We start from the raw sequence: 18784 nt of genomic DNA on the forward strand, positions 1-18784 counted from the left end.
CATTTCACCACTCCATGTAACCTTTCAAAATGGAGAAGGGAAGGTTGGCTGATGAAATTCATAAGCTCACATTTATTTGGTGATGTTAACTGTAACTAACAAAGTGAAAAATTGCCTTCCTAACCCTTTTCTATCTGCTCACTCTTTCCCTGGTTATGCAGTTCTTCAGGAGGTGATTTTTGCTGTTTCTAGAAAGATTTTTAAAGAATAATTATACCAGGGGAGTTTGCTCTTTAACTGTGCTTTAGCTGTATTTTTGTAATTTTACAGAAATTTAGCCACAACTCTTTTGCTGTCTTATGACTGTGGGTGGTGGGAGCTGATGAATTACTAAATAAGAGATGTTTGGGTGGTGAGATGTCAGGAGTGGGAGAGAAGAGCATCTTGTGTCTTGTTCCTCACTTTGAGTCTGGCATCCAGCTTACAAGAATCCATCCATCTTCCAAAAATCATCTTTAAAAGAGGATTCTTGTCTGTCTTGGCATGGGGCTGGTGAGTAGGGTGGAGAAGGACTCTGTGTAGTTTTGGGGAAGGCATCTCGTGCTGTGTGGTTGTGCTGTTTTGTGAAGACTCCTTGGGCACAGGGATCATTAACAAAGAGAAATCCTTTCCCCCTCAAGCAAATTGCTCTTTGGCAGGAGCCATTGAGGCCAGGGCTGTTTCCCTGTTTGCATCTCAGTGCCAAGTGCTCTTGCAGGACACTTTTTACAGCAGCAGCAGCTCAGCTCAGGGGCTGTGGGTTTCTCTGCAGGGCTCGTGGGCCAAAGCTCTGGCTGCAGGTGCAGTGGACAGGCTGAAAAGAGCAGATGATGCCAAAACCCTGGTACAGGTGGGGGCTGCCTTCTGTGCCAGCTCCATTCCAAACTCAGTGTTTTGGATGTTTCTCCCTCAGTGCCTGGGTTCTGCAGAGCTGGTGTTTGTGTCTGTGAGAACAGAAAAGGTGGATGGCAAAAAACCTGTGCTTTTAGACAGTCTGCCAGCTCTGGTGCTGGTTTGTCACTGGGAGAGAGCTCATAACTGAGGGCATTAGCAGATTCAACATGTGCTTCTTAGCTGAGTGTTGTGATCAATCCCCATTTCACACCTTTTTCATCAGAGAAAACTAGCACTGTGGCTTGATTTCTTTTTTTATTTTCTCCAATTTCTGCCCTTTTATACCCACTTTGCTCCTGTTTCACGTCAAGATGACAGTCTAGGTCAAAGCAGGGGGAGAGGGATGGTCCTGAGTGTAGTATTTGTACATTTCTGGATCATTCAATGATGCTATTTGGATGTGGGTCAAGTGTGTGTTCACATTTGTGTCAAATTAGCCAGACAGAACTCATACCCTGGAGTTCATTCCAGCTGCTGGAAAGCAGACTGTTACCTGATCCAGGACTGACAATACCTGATCCAGCAAAAAGTCAAAGCAGTCCAGACAGGAGATACCTGACCTAGCAGAAATCCCGCCAGGATGAAGTGAACTATCAGTACTTTACACTGTGTGCATCTTTTCCTAGGAGTTGTAAAGCTGGCTTTATTCAGGTGATGGAATGTGCTCCTGTGCTGCTGCCCACATCAATGGAAGGTTCAGTGTCAGTCAGAGGGAGATGTGTCCTCTCCTGCAGGTCTGGGTGGTGCTGGGGAGAGCCAGTCCCTGATGCTGAGAATGGAGCTCAGGTCCTCTCGTGGCTGTGGGAAGCTCAGATTTGCCTTCTTGCAGGAATCACTGCAGACAGGAGTCTGACAAAAGCCTGGAACAACCCCTTGCCCACCTGAGGTCTGCCTTGGAGAGCAGCTGAACTCGTGGGCAGCATGTTGATTTGCTAACTTTTACTTTTTCCCCCTCAGCTGAATTCACAGGCAGGAAATGAACCCACATCTACAGCATTTAGTGCTGCTGTTTCCCAAAGGTAGAGAAAGCAAAATTAGAATATCCTGTTTACATGTCGTTGGAGCTGTATTTGACCAGCTGTCCCAAGGGTTTTCAACTTGCTAGATCAGGACAGGCTTTTCTTTCAGTCTGAGCATCTTCCTGTCTGAGTGGAGGAGTGTGGCTGTTTGCACTGAGCACCTCCCTGGGCTGAGCCTTGCAGCTGCAGAGGAGACAGCTTCTCACTGCTGCCACTGTGGGGAAGCTGGGGCTTGCCAGGTACCTCAGAACTAAAGTCCTTTATGACTAAAGGTGGGAGAAAGCTATGGCAAGTGACTTTCTGAAATGGTTGTTCCTTACAGGAAAGTATGTTCCTCCTCCCAGTATTCTCAAAGCATCCTTGAGTCACTGGACTTGAAGTGGCTGGAAAAAAAGCTGGTTCAGAGGGTCGAGGTGACAGATTTTTAAGTCACTTCCAGCTTTTCTTTAGTGAATAGTTCAGTCTTTCTGAATAATAGCTTGATATAATACCGACCTATACGTGTGTTTGTGTTTGGGCAAACCTATTTATGCTTCTGGGGGTACTGGAGAGCATCCCTGGGGCAGGTGTGAGCTGTGGAGAGGTGTCAGCACATTTGTGGGGTGGTGCTGGATCTGTGGGGTCTGTGTGGGGCTGGGAGCTGCTTGTGGAAGGAGCTGCTGAGTTTGTAACCAAACGTGGTTATGTAATTCCATGCCTTTTCCAGACTGTCATGCTCGTGCTGCAAACAGACAGTTATCTAAGAAAATAGGAAAGTGCACCTGGAAACTTTTAGACTAGTCTCCTTGTTTAATCATGAATCCATTTTAAATATGTCAAGGAAGGCAGCTGTAATATATGACCTTTTTCTGCCATATATTAGAGAGATGACTCATATGTGCAATGTCAGGAGAATGTAATGAAAAGTCTCCAGGCTGACGTCTGTGCAGCTGATGTTTGCAGCTCTGACGTGCTGTGGAGCTCAGGGTGTTTGGGCTTTTCAGTATCTCACTCTTGTTACCTGGTTGCACAGATTTCTGTAAACTGAAGTATTTAAATTGATTCTGTCTTTTCCATGTCATCTCTCATCTCAAGGTTTTTTTCTCTGAAGACCACAGAGGTGACAGTGACTCATATTTAATATAGAAAAGAGCCAAGACAGAAACTAAAGATAACTAAGAACATCAAAACTGGAAAAGGGGGCTGGTGCAGTAGGTTTTCTGACTGGTTTTGTACTGTGAACACTCTCACTTATACAGGAAAAAGTCTGCAATGTGTAGATAAAGGTACTATTATTAATGTGTGGGATCAGCAGAAAAGAAAGATGGCTATATGAGCTCCAAATATTTAGGTTTTTGTTTATTTACTGTTATAAAACTGTCTCAATGTCTGCAAACTTGTCACTGGAAAAAAAACAACTTAATAAAAGCTTAAATAAAACATCAAAGGTCTACAGTCTGACCTGCAATGTGCCAAAGTCTGAAGTAATGCCATGGGCAAACATCTTGCCCCAGAGTTCAGAGGTGATCCCCAGCTGGTCTAACCAGAAACTGGTAGAAATTGCAGTATCCATGATAACTAAAAACCAAGTACATTTTTTCTGGAGAATCTCCTCTATCACCCTCTGTGAAGTGCCACTTCTCCTGTTTCCCATTATTTTGGGGTGTGCAGTGCCAAGGTCTGCCCTGCTCCTTGTCAGTGTGTGCAGAGCTGGGCTGAATGCCCCTGGTGCTGCTCACCAGCTTCTAACAGGGAATTTTCCTAGGACACTGTGGAGCTTTGGATGTTGGTATTTGATGAGTCTGGACTGCAACCAGGAGCTGCAGGAGCATCTCCCAGTTCTGCTGGCTCTGGGCCCTACCTGTGTGTGTGCTGGGCTCACTGAGACTCTGGCTCTGGTGCTGTGTCCTCCTCTGCCAGCAGCTGTACCAGCTCCAGATTTTGGCCATAGCCTATCCTCTGATTGCTGCTACACTGCTGGAAATTCAACACTCCTCAACTGGCTGAATTATAAATGTGATTGCACCCACTGTGCTCCAGGCAGAGTAAGTGTGGTTTGAGCTGAAGGGCCTCATTGACCTGGTCCCTTTGGGCTGTAAGAGGGCTCCTGTCCATAGCAAGACACTCAGGTGTTCAGCAGTGGACGGGCAGTGGGACAGGGAATGTGATTTACAGACTTTCCCTGCAAGTTATGAATTCCCAGTGGTGCCCTCCTTTGCCAGCCCAGCTGTATGTCTCCTTGCTTTGATAATCCCGGTCATCACAAGGTACTTTTACAAACAGGAATTTTTCTGTCTTTATTTTTGCTTAGTACTTGGGTTCTGAAGTTATTTGCACGTCCCCATGTGCTGTGATTGTGTGAGCACGAGCCTTGAGCAGTCAGCTGAGCTCTGAATCCCAGACAAAGCAACCCAAAGATGCACAGCCCATGGGGCAGCCACGAGAACTCCTCCGAATTCCACTTCAGCGCCTCAGTGGCAAAAGATTTTTCTATGAATGCCAAATAAGAAGTATAAATTACCCTGGCAGTGCCATGCACTAAATCAAGACAGAGAAATGAATGAATATTTGTAAAGCAAGCATCAGTGTAACTGAAAGAGTTTGGGTACCGATGGCTCCACACAAAGGGAGCTCTGCAGAGGCAGCGGCGAGGGGTGAGCCCTGCAGATAGTGTCAGTAATTTCATGCTTCACAGCAGACATTTCACATTCTGTATGAAGCAATAAGCATTTGCTGTGCTGGCTTTGGGCTTTCACTGTGTGCTGGGGTGGATCTACTTCAGCAGGAATAAAAGCCTTCCAGTTTGCAGCAGCTGCTAATCAGGGCTGATCCTGGCTCCCATGGCATCTCCACTCTGCAGTGCTGGCCTGGAGCTGCTTTAATTCACCAGCACAGACATGCCCTGGGCTCAGAGCTGCTAAAATAGGGAATTGGGAAGGGTGGTATTTGTGGATTGTTTCTGTGGCCTTCTGCGTTCCCATCACTTGAGGACAAAGCAGAGTGTGCTGCTGCTTCCAGAGCCAGCAGGGATGGGCTGGGTCCCGCTGGCAGCACCGACCCCTCAGGCAGGTAGAGCCTGGCTCCTGTGCTCTGAGCAGTGCTGGCATTCCTGGAACTGGTCCCAGTGCCTCCCTTTGTGGCCATCACCTCTCCCAGCAGCCCTGTCCCACACAAACCTTGGTAAGCAACAGGCAGAGTGGAGGTAATGAAAGTTATTCCAGGACTTAGAGCTTTGCTTCTGCAAAGCTTCCAGTGAATGTGAACTTTGCTGCATTTGTAACCAAACACAAATTATCTCAAGTTTTGATTTTTCTGGGTAAAGTTCTACATGTGCATCCCTCCTGTGTATTAATTGAGTAAAGGCTCCTGCAGCAGGCAGGCACTGAAGTGATGGAGATCTTTTTCAGTCAGCAGATGCATATCTCAAGGGCCTAAACAGTTTATTGTTTATTCCTTGAGGATGAAAGTAAGATTGGAGGCAATCTCAACAAGGTTAACAGTGACAACAGGAAGTTTCCCAGTCCATAGGCTGCTTCTTGCCTTGCTTTGCCTAAGCTGTGATCTGTGTTAGGTGTTGTGGCCCATGTTCCTCCAGCACAGTCACTGCAGGGTTTCCAGGCTGGAATTGGGGTTGTGTTGCCAGATGGGGCCAGTTCCCTCCTGGCTCTTGGTGTTGGGGTGCCAGGTGTGGGTGGGCTGGGGCTTGGCAGGAGAGACTAAAACATTTACTTGATAATTTCTCACTTTTCTTAGCCTGTCATTTTCAACCTTAATTCAAGTTGTGGTGTCTCCTGCTCTTTCCTGGGGCAGAGGCAGCGCTGGCAGCTGAGCCAGGCATTCCCTCCATCATTCCTATCACAGGATGTTGCTGCTGAGTGCATCCAGGTTGTGTCTATTTATAACTTGTATTTCAGATTTCATGTTAGGTACTGACACTCTAATCAAATGTTCCAATCCTTGGTGCATTTGCAAGGAATCTGCCAGGTGACAGATGAAAGCTGTGCAGTGAGAGCTGCCCGTGGTGGCGAGGGCTGGGAGGGCTCCCTGGGCTGCCTCCCTCGCTCTGCCCTGTGCAGGTGCCTCGAGTCTTCTGTCTGTGCCTGACTGAGGGATGACGTGTGTGTTGGAAGATCCCTCCTCCTGTGGTTGTTGGAAGGAAAAGAGCATTTTTCTCCCCTGAAATCACCTCTTCAATCCGAGCTGCCGCAGCCCAGGGCGTGCACGGGAGCTCAGCAGGTACTGCAGCAGCAGTGGCAGCTCTGGGGCTTCACTGCTTACCTGGTTCCTAGCAAAACACATTTTACAGGTAAAATGTACAGCAGCACCCTGTGTGACATCCCTGGCTGCAGGTGGTGTGGGAACACCTCCCCTGGCCAGGGGCACCTGCAGGTGTCTGCTGCAGCCCTCTGCTCTTGGAGCTCTTGCTGCAGTTTGGCTTCTTGTTTGGAGCTGAGGTTTCCCTCCTCGTTTGTTCTCCCTGCTCCATGGCAGTGGGTGTCCATTTCCCTGCCCCTGTGCCGTGGGCAGGCTGCAGGTGTGGAGAATCTTGTTTGGGGCTCGTGCAGAGATGGTTTTCCATCTCTGAGAGAAGAAAAGGGGATTTTGCACGGCCCAATGCGACGTTCATCCGCCCTTTTCCCAGAACTGCAGAGGCAGGGAGTCCTCTGTGCCATGTGTTAGCTGTTAATTTTAGCTTTACCATAACTCCTGATGACAGGGCTTGGTTGTTTCCTGCTGTAGGCAGCGTGTAGCAGTTATCCTGGAGATACGGTGTGGCTGTAAGACAGAAAAGCTGCAGCTCTCCCTGGGCCATGGTGCTCAGTCTGTGGCAGCTGCATCCTCCCAGCTCACACAGCTGCTGCCTGCTGGAGTTGAGAGCCCACGTGGAACCATTTTTCTTGCTAAACCTTTGCCTTTAGGTTACACGAGGATGGCATCAGGCACAGGCTGAATTCCACTTGTGTCTGTGGACAAAGCTGGGCCAAAAGGTGCTTAAATATCTGCCATGATATGCAAGGCATTTATCAGTCTTTTTCCCACTTCTGGCTGCCTGGTGAAGTCTGTAGGAAGTAGCAACCTGTACTGGTGTGGCCAAGAAAGCATTAGAGGATCTGATGTACAGGTCCCAAACCAAACTTGTAATGCACAGGCTGCTACAGGGAACTCTCACAAGTACCAGCAGTCTGAAATACGGGTTGGTGCTGGTACCTTTGCTAATTATAATATATAAATTATAATGCACTGCATTTGGTCTCAGGTGTGGAGCAGTCACTGAACACAGGAGAAAATAGCTGTGTGATTTTCTGCTGTGCTGATATTTGTGTTTGCTGGTGTGTGAGCTGCCCAGGGAGTGCTGTGCACTGATGGCTGTGGCTGTGCCGTGCTGGAGGCTCGCCTGCCTTGTGTCCAGAGATGATGTTCGTGATGTGGTCAGGCTCAGTGGGCTGCTGAAAGGTGTGGGGAGCACTGGCCATGTGCTGGAGTCCAGCAGGGAGTCTCTGGGAGCTCCTTCTCTTTCCAGTAGCATCTTTGTTGATGGTCTTTTGCTCCACGGAGTGTTGGGTCAGTCTCCACTCTCCTGTCTGGTTAAACACTCTGGGAGGGTGTGACTGTACCTCCACCCCAGCCCAGGACTGCTGTGACACTGTGCTCCTGGCTCAGCCAGCCTTCATGGCAACTTGGAGTATGTAGAGCATCTTGAAATGTCTTTTTCTGGGTAGAGACAGCAGATCTGTAGGAGAGCTGATGTGTTCAAGGTCTGGGGTACAGCTGGCTGCTCAGAATTGAGGTGTCAGGAGGGGCCAGGGATCGTCTAAAGGCAGAAGTTGATCTGAAGTCACGTCAGGGGAAGTGTCAGAAATGAGACAACGCTTGCTCTGCTACAGAACATTCTTCACAGCTGGTTTAACAAGCCTTGGAATTAAATCTGGGAATTTCTGGGGGGAAAAGTGATGTAGCTGTTATGTCAGGGCTTCACAAGCCCACAGTGTGCAGTCTGGGCTGTGACTGGTGGAAAAGCAGACCTGAGCAGCCATGTAATCAGGGCTTTTCCTAGGCAGCTATGAGCTCACACTAAACTCACACTGCAGCTGCAGATATATTTTCCAAAATACACTTTTGGAATTTTACATTCGCTTTTTTAGTATGCTAATCATCTCTGTGGTCATTAATTCCTGGAGTTAATGACTACTTTTGGAGAAAACAAGTTAACAAACTGACAGCTGCTCCTAACAAATCACTTGCTTGGAGAGGCCAGTGCAAGTTTAACATCCACAATAAATCCTTCTTTTGCTTGTGATGGTTCAGTGCAGCAATGGTAAAGAAATGAGGTAATAACTTTCATTTATCAAAGCAGTTTGGACTGTAGTAGATTTGTGCACAAGAGCTCAGAGACAGAATTGCCAGAGTTACAGACTGTGGATTCCTGCTTTTCTTTGAGTAGCTTTAAGTGGAAAGTAGATGGGACAGCGTAGCTCTGTTGGTGTAACCTGTCAGATAATCAACAGCTGCCAGGGTTGGCATGGAAAGGTGGGCAAGGAGTGCCCAGGGGCTCTGAAGGGGCTTCCTCTGTCCCCAGGTGCTGAGGTGGCAGCAGCTGGTGCAGCTGTGTCCCCGTTCTGTGCAGCCCCTCCTGCCCCAGGCTCCTGCAGGGACAGCCCTGGGCAGGAGTGAGGAGCTCATCCCCCCTTCAGTGTCTGCAGGGACCCACAGCCAGCTTTGCTCAGCTAACTCAGGGCAAGTAGAAGATGTTTTCTGTAATGTTGGGTTACAAATAAATGAACAGACTCGGCAGCCTTGGATAAGGCAACCAATGTTCTGAACTTCCCATTTCTTGTGTCAGGGCTGAGCTCACCCAAGGACTGGCATTTTCTTAACAACATTGCAATGAACTGATGGATCTGAATGGCAGCTAGTTTGTCTCAATAGGTCTAGCTTGGGTAATCTTAGAGTTTTAACAGTCTAGCTGTTAATCTTAGAGTTTTTGCTTCCCTAAATTTCTGAAATCAGGTTTAAAATTTTAAAAAAATATTAATGGATGTCTTGGGTTTTAAATTTATCATGTCATTTGACAAATAGTCTAAAATGGCAACATTGTGCCAGGATGTTGAGCTAGCTAAATGAAAATATCCCTTCATGACATTAAATGAGGGAGTTAAAGGTATAAACACCAATAAACTCTGTGATTTAATGAATGGTCTTTCCATTTCAGTATTGGAATTTGTACTATAGGAAAAATACTTTTTTACACTTGCCAGTGTCCCAATTAATCTGATCACACTCCAGAGCTCATACTGATGGCTGTGTTGATACTGCTCTGAACTGAAGCAGGTCAGTTTTAGAAAGGGTGTGTTGTACAGGGCTGGCATGGCCAGGCTTTAGTTCTGGGGTGGCTTTGTGAGGAGCTGCCAGAAGCTTCCCCCTGTGTCCAGCAGAGCCAATTCCAGCCGGCTCCAGGATGGACCGGCCCCGGCCAAGGCTGGGCCCATGGGTGACAGTGGCAGCACCTCTGGGGAGCCTTTAGGAAAGGGGAGAAATCCCCCTGGAATTGCAGCTGGTGAGAGGAGCGAGGATGTGTGAGAGGAGCAGCTCTGCAAACCCCCAGGGCAGGGCACCAGGGGCAGGAGCTGCTCCAGGAGCTGGAGCTGAGGTTCCCCCAGCCTGGGCAGAGGCAGCTGTGCCCCTGCAGCCCACGGGGTCCAGGATGGATCAGAGACCCCCCTGCAGCCCTGGAGGGTCCCACACGGGAGCAGGGGGTGCCTGAAGGAGGCTGTGACCCCCAGAACCCCACGCTGGAGCAGCTCCTGGCAGGACCTGTGGAGAGAGGAGCCCAAGCTGGAACAGCTTTGGTTTGCTGGCAGGACCTGGGACCCCACAGGGACCCAGAGCAGCTCCTGAAGGACTGACTGCAGCCCATGGCATGGACCAGGCTGGAGCAGCTCCTGAAGGACTGACTGCAGCCCATGGCATGGACCAGGCTGGAGCAGCTCCTGAAGGACTGACTGCAGCCCATGGCATGGACCAGGCTGGAGCAGCTCCTGAAGGACTGACTGCAGCCCATGGCATGGACCAGGCTGGAGCAGCTCCTGAAGGACTGACTGCAGCCCATGGCATGGACCAGGCTGGAGCAGCTCATGGAGGGATGTCTCCCCAAACAAGAGAGGGACACCTTTTCATAAAATGCTCGTCTCCCCAAAAAGAAATTGCATTTTTATTTTGCCTGTACTTATATAGAATGTTCACAGCACAGCAGAGGAGAATTCTGGAAGATAAAACCTGTTTTGCACTTCTGCAGTTCCTAAGTCCTTAGGTATATTAGCAGTTTTGTTGGTGCCAGTGATTAATGCTAAGATTGCACTTGTAGAAATAGAGCCTCAAACAACAGCAGTTTTTTTAGAGTTGTTTGAAGCAAAAAAAAAAAAATCTTCATTTTTATTTTCTACTGTAGTATTTAAAAAATACCACCAGCCTTGTCTTGATGGACTGTCCTGCTAGAATTGAATAGAGGATTGTGGACATCTCAGAAAAACTTACAAATCAATAGTCCCAATTGTGTGACAGAAGGACATGGATTCCCCTGAATTTAAGTTCTTCTTCATAGGGAGACAAAACCAAAGTAATCCTTGAGTTAATTCCCTTCCTTGGTTTGAATTTAGAGAGGTTATGCATAGATAGAAATAAATGCACAGGCAAAAGACTTTAAAAAAAAAATTTGAGGAAATAGCCCAAAACCAAACTATCCCAAAAAAACCCCTCTTTGTAGAGCCTACTGAGATCATTACCATCCCTGTGAGTTTGCCATGTGCAGAGCTGATCTCTGACTTGCTGGCTCCTGGTGCTTTGGTCTCCTGAGGACTCCACAGGAGTCATCCCTGGTATCACCAGGAGCAGTGAAGGTGAATTTCTGAGCCCACCCAAGCACAGCTGTGAGCCTGAATTTCTGCCCTGAGACCAAAAGGAAGGCAGAGGCTTTGCTGTTGGCTGTGGGAAGGTGCCAGGTTGTGGTTATGAGGTTACATCCTCTGTTCATCAAACAATTACTAAATGTGACTGACAGATCCATTTTCCCAGTGGCTTTCACTGCAGACAAACATACTTGATATTGTGTTTGTGGAGAGGGCCAAGGAGAAATCTTTCAGGCTTGGACTGAATTGTTGTTTTATCAGTGTCTGTTGAATGTCACGTGGTGGAGCACTTTACTGGGAAGGTCTCACTAAATGATTTCTTGGACTGGCAGGGTTGTTCGTAGGGAGCACATGGATTTCTCTGTCCTTCCTGGCTGCACCTGCCTCCCCTGGGTTTCTGTCTGTAGCCAGCCTCAGCCTCCCTGCATTGAAACACCAGCAGAGGCTTGGCCCCCCTTCATTTTGGGTGAATTTCCATGCATTTGTTTCTCTGCAGCCGCCTGCTGCTCTCTTGGGTACTTGAATCTATTCAGGGTGAGGAGCTCATTGATTTAGGGCCTGATGGGGGTATCATGAGTGCTGTGAATCGACAGCCTGGAGCTGTTTTTAGGAGCTGTGGAGGATTTTAACTTTGATTCTCTTTCTGCTTTGTAGGTATTTGTATAAAATGTGGAAAAGGTGTGTATGGAGCGAGCCAGGCTTGCCAAGCAATGGGTAACCTCTATCATACCAACTGCTTCACGTGCTGCTCTTGTGGTAAGTCAGATCTGCCGTGCCCTTCTTCTGTGGCTTCCTTTAGCAACCAGTGCACCAAGTGAGACCTCATCCTGCTGCTTCCCCAGGCAAAATTCCCATGCAGGGCTCCAGCTTTAAAAGTTGTTTTTTTTTATTTGCCATCTGTAAGTGCTCAGTGGTGTTTTCCTAAGCAGCAGCCCAGAAAAGTAGTGTTTGGTTGTTTGAAGGGCTGCATTTACAAAATGGCATCAACCTGGCTGGTAGAAGCACTATGTGCTGTAAATCACTTTTGTTTATGGAACTGTAATGTGCATGTATCATTTTTATAGAAAAAAAAAGGTAAAATTTGTTCAGCCAAAATCATATTTTTGTCACTATTTGCAAATGGAAGTCTAGTCAGGCATGTGTATTTGTCATTTCTGTGTATGCACAGTGCTCAGAAATTGTTCACTTATGGTTCAATGTGACAAGAACAAATAGAAACTGTGTGTTGAAATGTCTTATGCTATTACAAGTTTTTATTTTTGTGGGGGAAAACTAGACAATAAATCACTGTTTCCTCCTTGTTCCCAGGACCTTTTTAGGTTTCTCTTTTAATCTGAAAGAGATGTTTCTGTGTGTGATTTGGGGAAGTCCTGGCTTTGCCAGGGGAAATGGAAAATTCAGGGCAGCATTTTCAGAAGTGTGCCTTAAGTCAGGCATTATGAATTTGAGTTGGAAACTTCCTCAGTGTCTTGTCTGTAACTGCTGAGAGCTCACAAATTCCCACCAAGCTCAAGGGAAGTGTGAGAGCTCAATTTTCAGAAGTCAGGTGATTTTTCTTGTTTTATGCACACATCTAGTGAAGTTCCTTATATATGAAAATGTGTGCCTGGATATTGAAGATCTTGTTATGATATATATATATATACACAGCAAAAAATTTATTCTGAGCAGAATGTGCTGAGCACAGATTGTTTATAAAAAGGATTAATTAAGGATTAGAAAAAGAGTAAAATATTATTGGCATAGAACCAAATAAGTTGATGATCAGAAGAACATTGTAAAGTTCACTGCTCACAGGAGAAATGTTGTCTTTTCTCCTGAGGTTTGTACTGATAAATATTGGTTTAAAGAAACCTTCAAGCTGAATGTAGAATTTATTGACCTGTCTGAATGACTCTGGACCATTACCAGATGTGGGGCTGAGCTCATCTGAAAGCCTCAGGGATGGCTGGTGACTTTGCTCAGGTCTGACAGTGAGAAGCTGTTCTGTTGGCTCCCAAAGTGAGCAGCATCCTGCTTAGCAGAGGATTACAAAATAGGATATCAGATAATGTCTATCCACAGCATTAACCTAACCTAATTGCATGGGTGAATTCCAGTTTCCTCTCTGGGGCAGAAATGTTGTTTTTAAGTACTTAGGTTGCATGTTCACTACCACGGGGTTCTGTATGCAGGTCACTGTTCCTTAGAAAAATGTATAAGGGACAATAAGTGTATTTTAACAGCAAAATACAAACACAACTCAATTATTTAAACACATAACAAGCTTTTCTGACTGTTGTGGAGAGGTGTGTGTGGCCTGTATTCACCCACCACAGGGCAATTTGAGACATGTCCACTTGAAGCACTGTTTGCCCCACCCTTCAGTGCCCTGGAATTTGGTGATTCAGGCAGCTTCCCTTGAGTCACTCCATGCACAGGGAGATGCTCCAGGTTGTCTTCTGAGCCTCTCACTGTGCTGCTCTGGGCTGGAGGGCCCTCCAGGATGGTTCACCAGTGAGGACTGGCATTTCCTTCTGTTTGCAGCCTCTGGTACAAGCCTGGCTGGGAGGGGAGTGTTTGGGCATTTCCTTAGGCAGGCACTGGAGAGGGGCTGTGCTGCTGCTGGGGCAGGGCTGAGGGCAGCTAAAACACCTCAGCAAAGCTCAGCTTCACCTGTGTTCAAGGGTGAGTCCAAAACAGAGCTTTTCCTCTCAGCTCTGAAATAGGATCAACGTGAGAGTAGCTGGGAGGAGGGTGTTGCATTAACTCTTTAATTTCTCACTGTATTTTGGGCTGTGCAACCCATGGAAAACCCAGAGTGGTTCAGGACAGTGCCAGTACATCCAGACCCTGGGACCAAGGCATGCAGGTCCTGTCTGTGGGAAATGCACCCTTGAGAATGGTGCTGAAAAGGCTTTACAGGAGCTCATGGGCAAGCAACCAAATGGAGACTTCTCACAGGACTGCAGCTGATGAACAGGGAGCTCCTTTTGTGACACTGCTGGGACCTGTGTGACAATCCTGAGCTGTAGGTCTGGTGCCCACCTTTAAATGGATGAAAGTAACCAGAGAGGGCCCAGAAGAACTTAAATAGATGATTAAAGGCTGGAGAAAAGCTAATCACAACAGCCCAGTGTATTTTGGGTATCTGAAATTATGGGAGGGACATGTGGCTGGAACTTGTAAGTACATGAGCCATAAAACAGCATTAGAAAGTGGTGTCATTTGTACTGGAGACAAACACAAGAGAGATCCTTCCTGGAGGCTGAAATTACACAATTCAAATAGGAAATCAAAGACAGTTTTTCTGCAATGAGGATGATTAACTGCTAGAACAAAATAACAAGAGAAGTGGAAGATTCTCTATTCTTCTTTGTTTTCAAATTAAGACCAAATGTCCCTTTGGAGAATGTTTTAAGTTGAGCCAAGCTTTAGGTAATTGGGTGAGCATTAATGACCTTTGTTAGGTGAGGGGTCACAGCACACACACTGGTGCTCCTTGTGAGCCTTTGACAGGAGAGAAGAGAAATCCATTGGTTCTCTCTGCCTAAACCAGTGTCTATGCTGTAGTTCCTGTACATGTGGTTGGCCCTGGCTGGACACCAGGTGCCCACCAAAGCCACTCCATCCCTGCCCTCCTCAGCTGGATGGGGAGAGGAAATACAAGGAAAGGTTTGTGAGTTGGGATCGGGGCAGGGAGAGCTCCCTCACCAGTTACTGACACTGCAAAGCAAAAAAATCCATTAACAACCAGATCAGAGCAGGATAATGGCAAATAAAAACTAAACCTTAAAACCCTTCTCCTCACCCCTCCTTTCCTCCTGGGTTTTACTTTACTCCCAGCTTTCTCCACCTCTCCCCCAGTGGTGCAGGGGGACAGGGAATGGGGGCTGTGCTCAGCTCATCCCAGGTTGTCTCTGCTGCTCCTTCCTCCTCAGGGGAAGGGCTCCTCACACTCTTCCTGTGCTCCAGTGTGGGGTCCTTCCCACAGGAGACAGTGAGCTCCATGAGCTGCTCCAGCCTGGTCCATGCCATGGGCTGCAGTCAGTCCTTCAGGAGCTGCTCCAGCCTGGTCCATGCCATGGGCTGCAGTCAGTCCTTCAGGAGCTGCTCCAGCCTGGTCCATGCCATGGGCTGCAGTCAGTCCTTCAGGAGCTGCTCCAGCCTGGTCCATGCCATGGGCTGCAGTCAGTCCTTCAGGAGCTGCTCTGGGTCCCTGTGGGGTCCCAGGTCCTGCCAGCAAACCAAAGCTGTTCCAGCTTGGGCTCCTCTCTCCACAGGTCCTGGCAGGAGCTGCTCCAGCGTGGGGTTCTGGGGGTCACAGCCTCCTTCAGGCACCCCCTGCTCCCGTGTGGGACCCTCCAGGGCTGCAGGGGGGTCTCTGATCCATCCTGGACCCCGTGGGCTGCAGGGGCACAGCTGCCTCTGCCCAGGCTGGGGGAACCTCAGCTCCAGCTCCTGGAGCAGCTCCTGCCCCTGGTGCCCTGCCCTGGGGGTTTGCAGAGCTGCTCCTCTCACACATCCTCGCTCCTCTCACCAGCTGCAATTCCAGGGGGATTTCTCCCCTTTCCTAAAGGCTCCCCAGAGGTGCTGCCACTGTCACCCATGGGCCCAGCCTTGGCCGGGGCCGGTCCATCCTGGAGCCGGCTGGAATTGGCTCTGCTGGACACAGGGGGAAGCTTCTGGCAGCTCCTCACAAAACCACCCCAGAACTAAAGCCTGGCCATGCCAGCCCAGTGCAAATTCGAAATGTGAGAATAAGAGCATGAGATTGCCTGGTTTTTTAGTCTGTCTTTTTTAACTCAAGTAACAAGAATGATCTGAGCTCACCTTCAGCAGTTTTCAGTTTTACTTTCAATAGAATGGCTGTAGAAAATAAAAGGCAGTTACTAAAAAACAATAATTTTGCACCTGAAGATACCTGATTTAGATAAAGGCTCAATATTTAACCAGCTACAATTAAAAAATAAATAAAATAATATTTCAAACCCTTGGGAAAAGTTGTGGTTTGGAGACCACTCAGGCTGAAATGTGATAATGAATGGTGGAGCCTCCAAGGCCTCATTTCATCACTTGGCAATGAGTGTTTTCAACTCTGCAAAGACAAGTGCAGTTGTGCAGAGAAGTGGAAATTCTGCCTGAGTCAGAGCCCTTTCTTAGACACTTCTTTGAGTTCTTTCAGTGCCAGGTGCCATCTGTCAGGGGGTCCTGCTTGAAGGGGGCAGCATGTTCCCTCCTGTGCCTCCCTGGGAGCTCCAGTGCTGTCCTTTCCTGCTCCCACCCTTGTTCATCACATCTGGGGTTTATCACATCACATCTGTCATTATTGCTGGGGGTTTCTTTTCTTGTAATTAAGAAGAAATCCAGAAACAGACTCTCAGCCATGGGCACCTCCCTGGGGGCTCCAGACTTGCCAGTGTAGAGGTGTGAGGATGGAATGGGGGTTACTGGGGTCTCTTGCAGTGAGGGTGGTTCCCTCCTTGAGGACAGGAATGCAGAAAGATGAGAAAGTATTTCAGTAAATGAACAGGAGATTTCTGTCCTTTCTAGACATTTTGGTAAAATGCTCAGATGGTAAATCTCTTAATTGTCTTCCTAGGTTCTGGAAACTTTGGGAAAAGCCTCAGTAATGTATTGATTGAGAGTTGTACAGGATCTCCTCAAAAAAAGGACTCAGCACCAGTAAGCTGAGATTGGAGTTTAAATGGAAAGGAAGAGTAGATTACTTATTTGGCATATTTTATGTGCTGCTTTTCCACCTCTGAAATGTGTTCAGTGGGCTCTGGGTGGCTGAGCCTTGCTCCCATAACTGAGCAAGTTCAGCATCTCAGATCCTTGCTCTGTCAGTAGATTTTTGCCTACAGCCTTTTGCCTAAAGCCATGGTCCTCAGATAGCTTTTTTTCAGAGGTCAAATAATTCTCTTCAGTTAAGGTAGAAGCCAAAGTGATCTGATTTCCTGAGATCAAGTATTTCAATGTAGATCTTTATTCACGATCTCTTAGAGGATACAACTGAAGCTTGTTAGGATGGTTTTAAAATGCAGATTCTGTCTCAGCACTGACACCAACAGAATCTCTTTTAGGCCTTGATTCAGCAAAGCACTTAGATGTGTTTAAATATGTTATATTAGTCATGTGTAAAATTGCTTTGCTGCATTTTAAATAACAAATATTAATTCAGGCAACAACATAGTCTGTCCCTTCTGTTAAGTGTAAAATCTTGGCTTTGGCAGGAGTTCAGTTGCAGATTTTGCTTATGGAAGAGCTGAAAAATATCTGCCTGAACAGCTCATCATCTAATTCCTCTTAATAGCATTTCAGAGCATGACAGGATTTCTTGAAGGATAATTGCTGTAATGCCAGATTGCTTGTGTGATCTAAGTGCAGGTGAACAGTTGCAGGAATTAATGAACTCTGGTTGATACTCATTAAAGAAGTGAACTTACCAGGCACCTTCAGGTTGCAGATCATAATGTCATCCACAGCGTCTTTTCAGGCTCAAAATTTTAATGCAGTGGCAATGATGGCAGGAACTGCAATAAGGTAAATCTTTACAATGAGGGGTATCAGTTTTCTGTTTGTAACTCAGAGGGTGTAAGGGAATGAGCTTTGCAGAGCTAAGGGTTTGAAGGCTCTGCTCTCAAAGCTGGGATGTGTTTCACCATAAAAACCAGGAACATGTTCTGCTCTCCTGTGTGAAAGCAAATGCTTGAGCATGCCATTCATCTTTAACTGGAGCTTTTGCTGCTGGTTTTAAGGCACTGAAAATCATGTTAAGATCACCCAGAAGCTTAAAGCAAACTGTGGCATCCAAATGGATGTCTCAGCTGATGGCTGCTGGCCAGCCTGGAGCACTCCCAGGGGTCAGACAGCACTTCAGTTTTGAGGGACATTGGTAAAGGAGTCACATTTAGGTGATAATGGGCAGAGCTGCTGCCTTTGTTCAGCCTTCACAAGCTCAGCCAGGCCTCTGGGAGGGATCCCAGGGAGGGCTGAGATCCCAGAGCTGCTGCTTTCGAAGGCCCAGGTGGGACAACCACAGTAGGAATATTGTTATTATTACCCTGAGGGTATGAAGAGCATTTCTGAACGAGCCCACGCCCCCAGCTGATGGGAAAAGGGAGTCAGTTCATGACCACAGTCACAACCTGCCTTTTCACTTCTGTCTGAGGCCACTCAGTGCTACTGGATGCAGATGTCTATTAATAGAGGCTGCTCATGTCCCAGAAAAGTTCCTTGTGACACTGGAAATGGTCTTTTGCGTATTTGCTGCCCCAAGTTGAACCTTTGTTTGCTTTTGGTGGTAGTAAGGCACAGAACATCTTAAGGAAGCTGTGTCCCTTCAGTGTATATTTACAGCACTTGGTGAGTTTTCAAAATACCCAAATTCCCAATGGAAGGTTCATTTTCAATTCGTATTTGTTCTGTCCCCACAGCGTATTTATAAGTTTGGCATGAGTTGCTGCATCCAAATTGCACACTGCCAGTACTTGCTTTGTAGCTGCAAATTAAATTGTCTGTAAGTGTGACTTTGCCATAAAATAATACTGAATTCAGTGTGAAATCTGTGAGCTCTACAGTGTGTCCATCAGTGTTAGGGCTGTTAATCACAGTGGTACAAATATTTGTGTTTGTGGCAGGGGTTCACCCTTGGTGCCTCACGACTGACTTTTCACTGACTTAGCTGCAGGTTCAGTATCTGTTCATCTTTGTGCAGCCCTTCTGGGCATCAGGGGAAGCCAGCAGGAGCCCTGAAGGGAGAGGGGCTGGTGGGCATTGCTGTGAGGAGCTGTGCAGTGACAGCTGCTGGGTACCTCGTGTCCTTGTGCTCTTTTCCCTGCCATTTTCTGACCACATCTTGTTGGACTGGAGCAGGCTGAAATGTTGGGATTTTTGGTCTGTCATCCTGCCAGAGGCACTGGCTGATTCCTGGTGCTCAGGGGCCAAGCTGAGGAGTGACTCAGTGCTGTAGGAACATCCCTCCCGACTCCCTTAGCTCACACCCTGCCGTCATTGCTCATCCACAGC

The 18784-nt window shown here is 47.4% G+C and overlaps 1 protein-coding gene across 3 annotated transcripts in view; it reads left to right on the top strand.

Annotated features, from left to right (window-relative positions):
- WTIP (WT1 interacting protein) overlaps positions 1–18784 on the top strand; it is an 84259-nt gene that overhangs the window by 18397 nt on the left and 47078 nt on the right. For all 3 annotated transcript variants that reach the window (XM_058845799.1, XM_058845800.1, XM_058845801.1), the window contains one exon: positions 11429–11530. In XM_058845799.1, coding sequence (XP_058701782.1) covers positions 11429–11530 — 102 coding nt within the window. The remainder of the gene's footprint in view (positions 1–11428; positions 11531–18784) is intronic.

Source organism: Poecile atricapillus, chromosome 10 (assembly GCF_030490865.1).
Source record: "Poecile atricapillus isolate bPoeAtr1 chromosome 10, bPoeAtr1.hap1, whole genome shotgun sequence".
NCBI lineage: Eukaryota > Metazoa > Chordata > Aves > Passeriformes > Paridae > Poecile > Poecile atricapillus.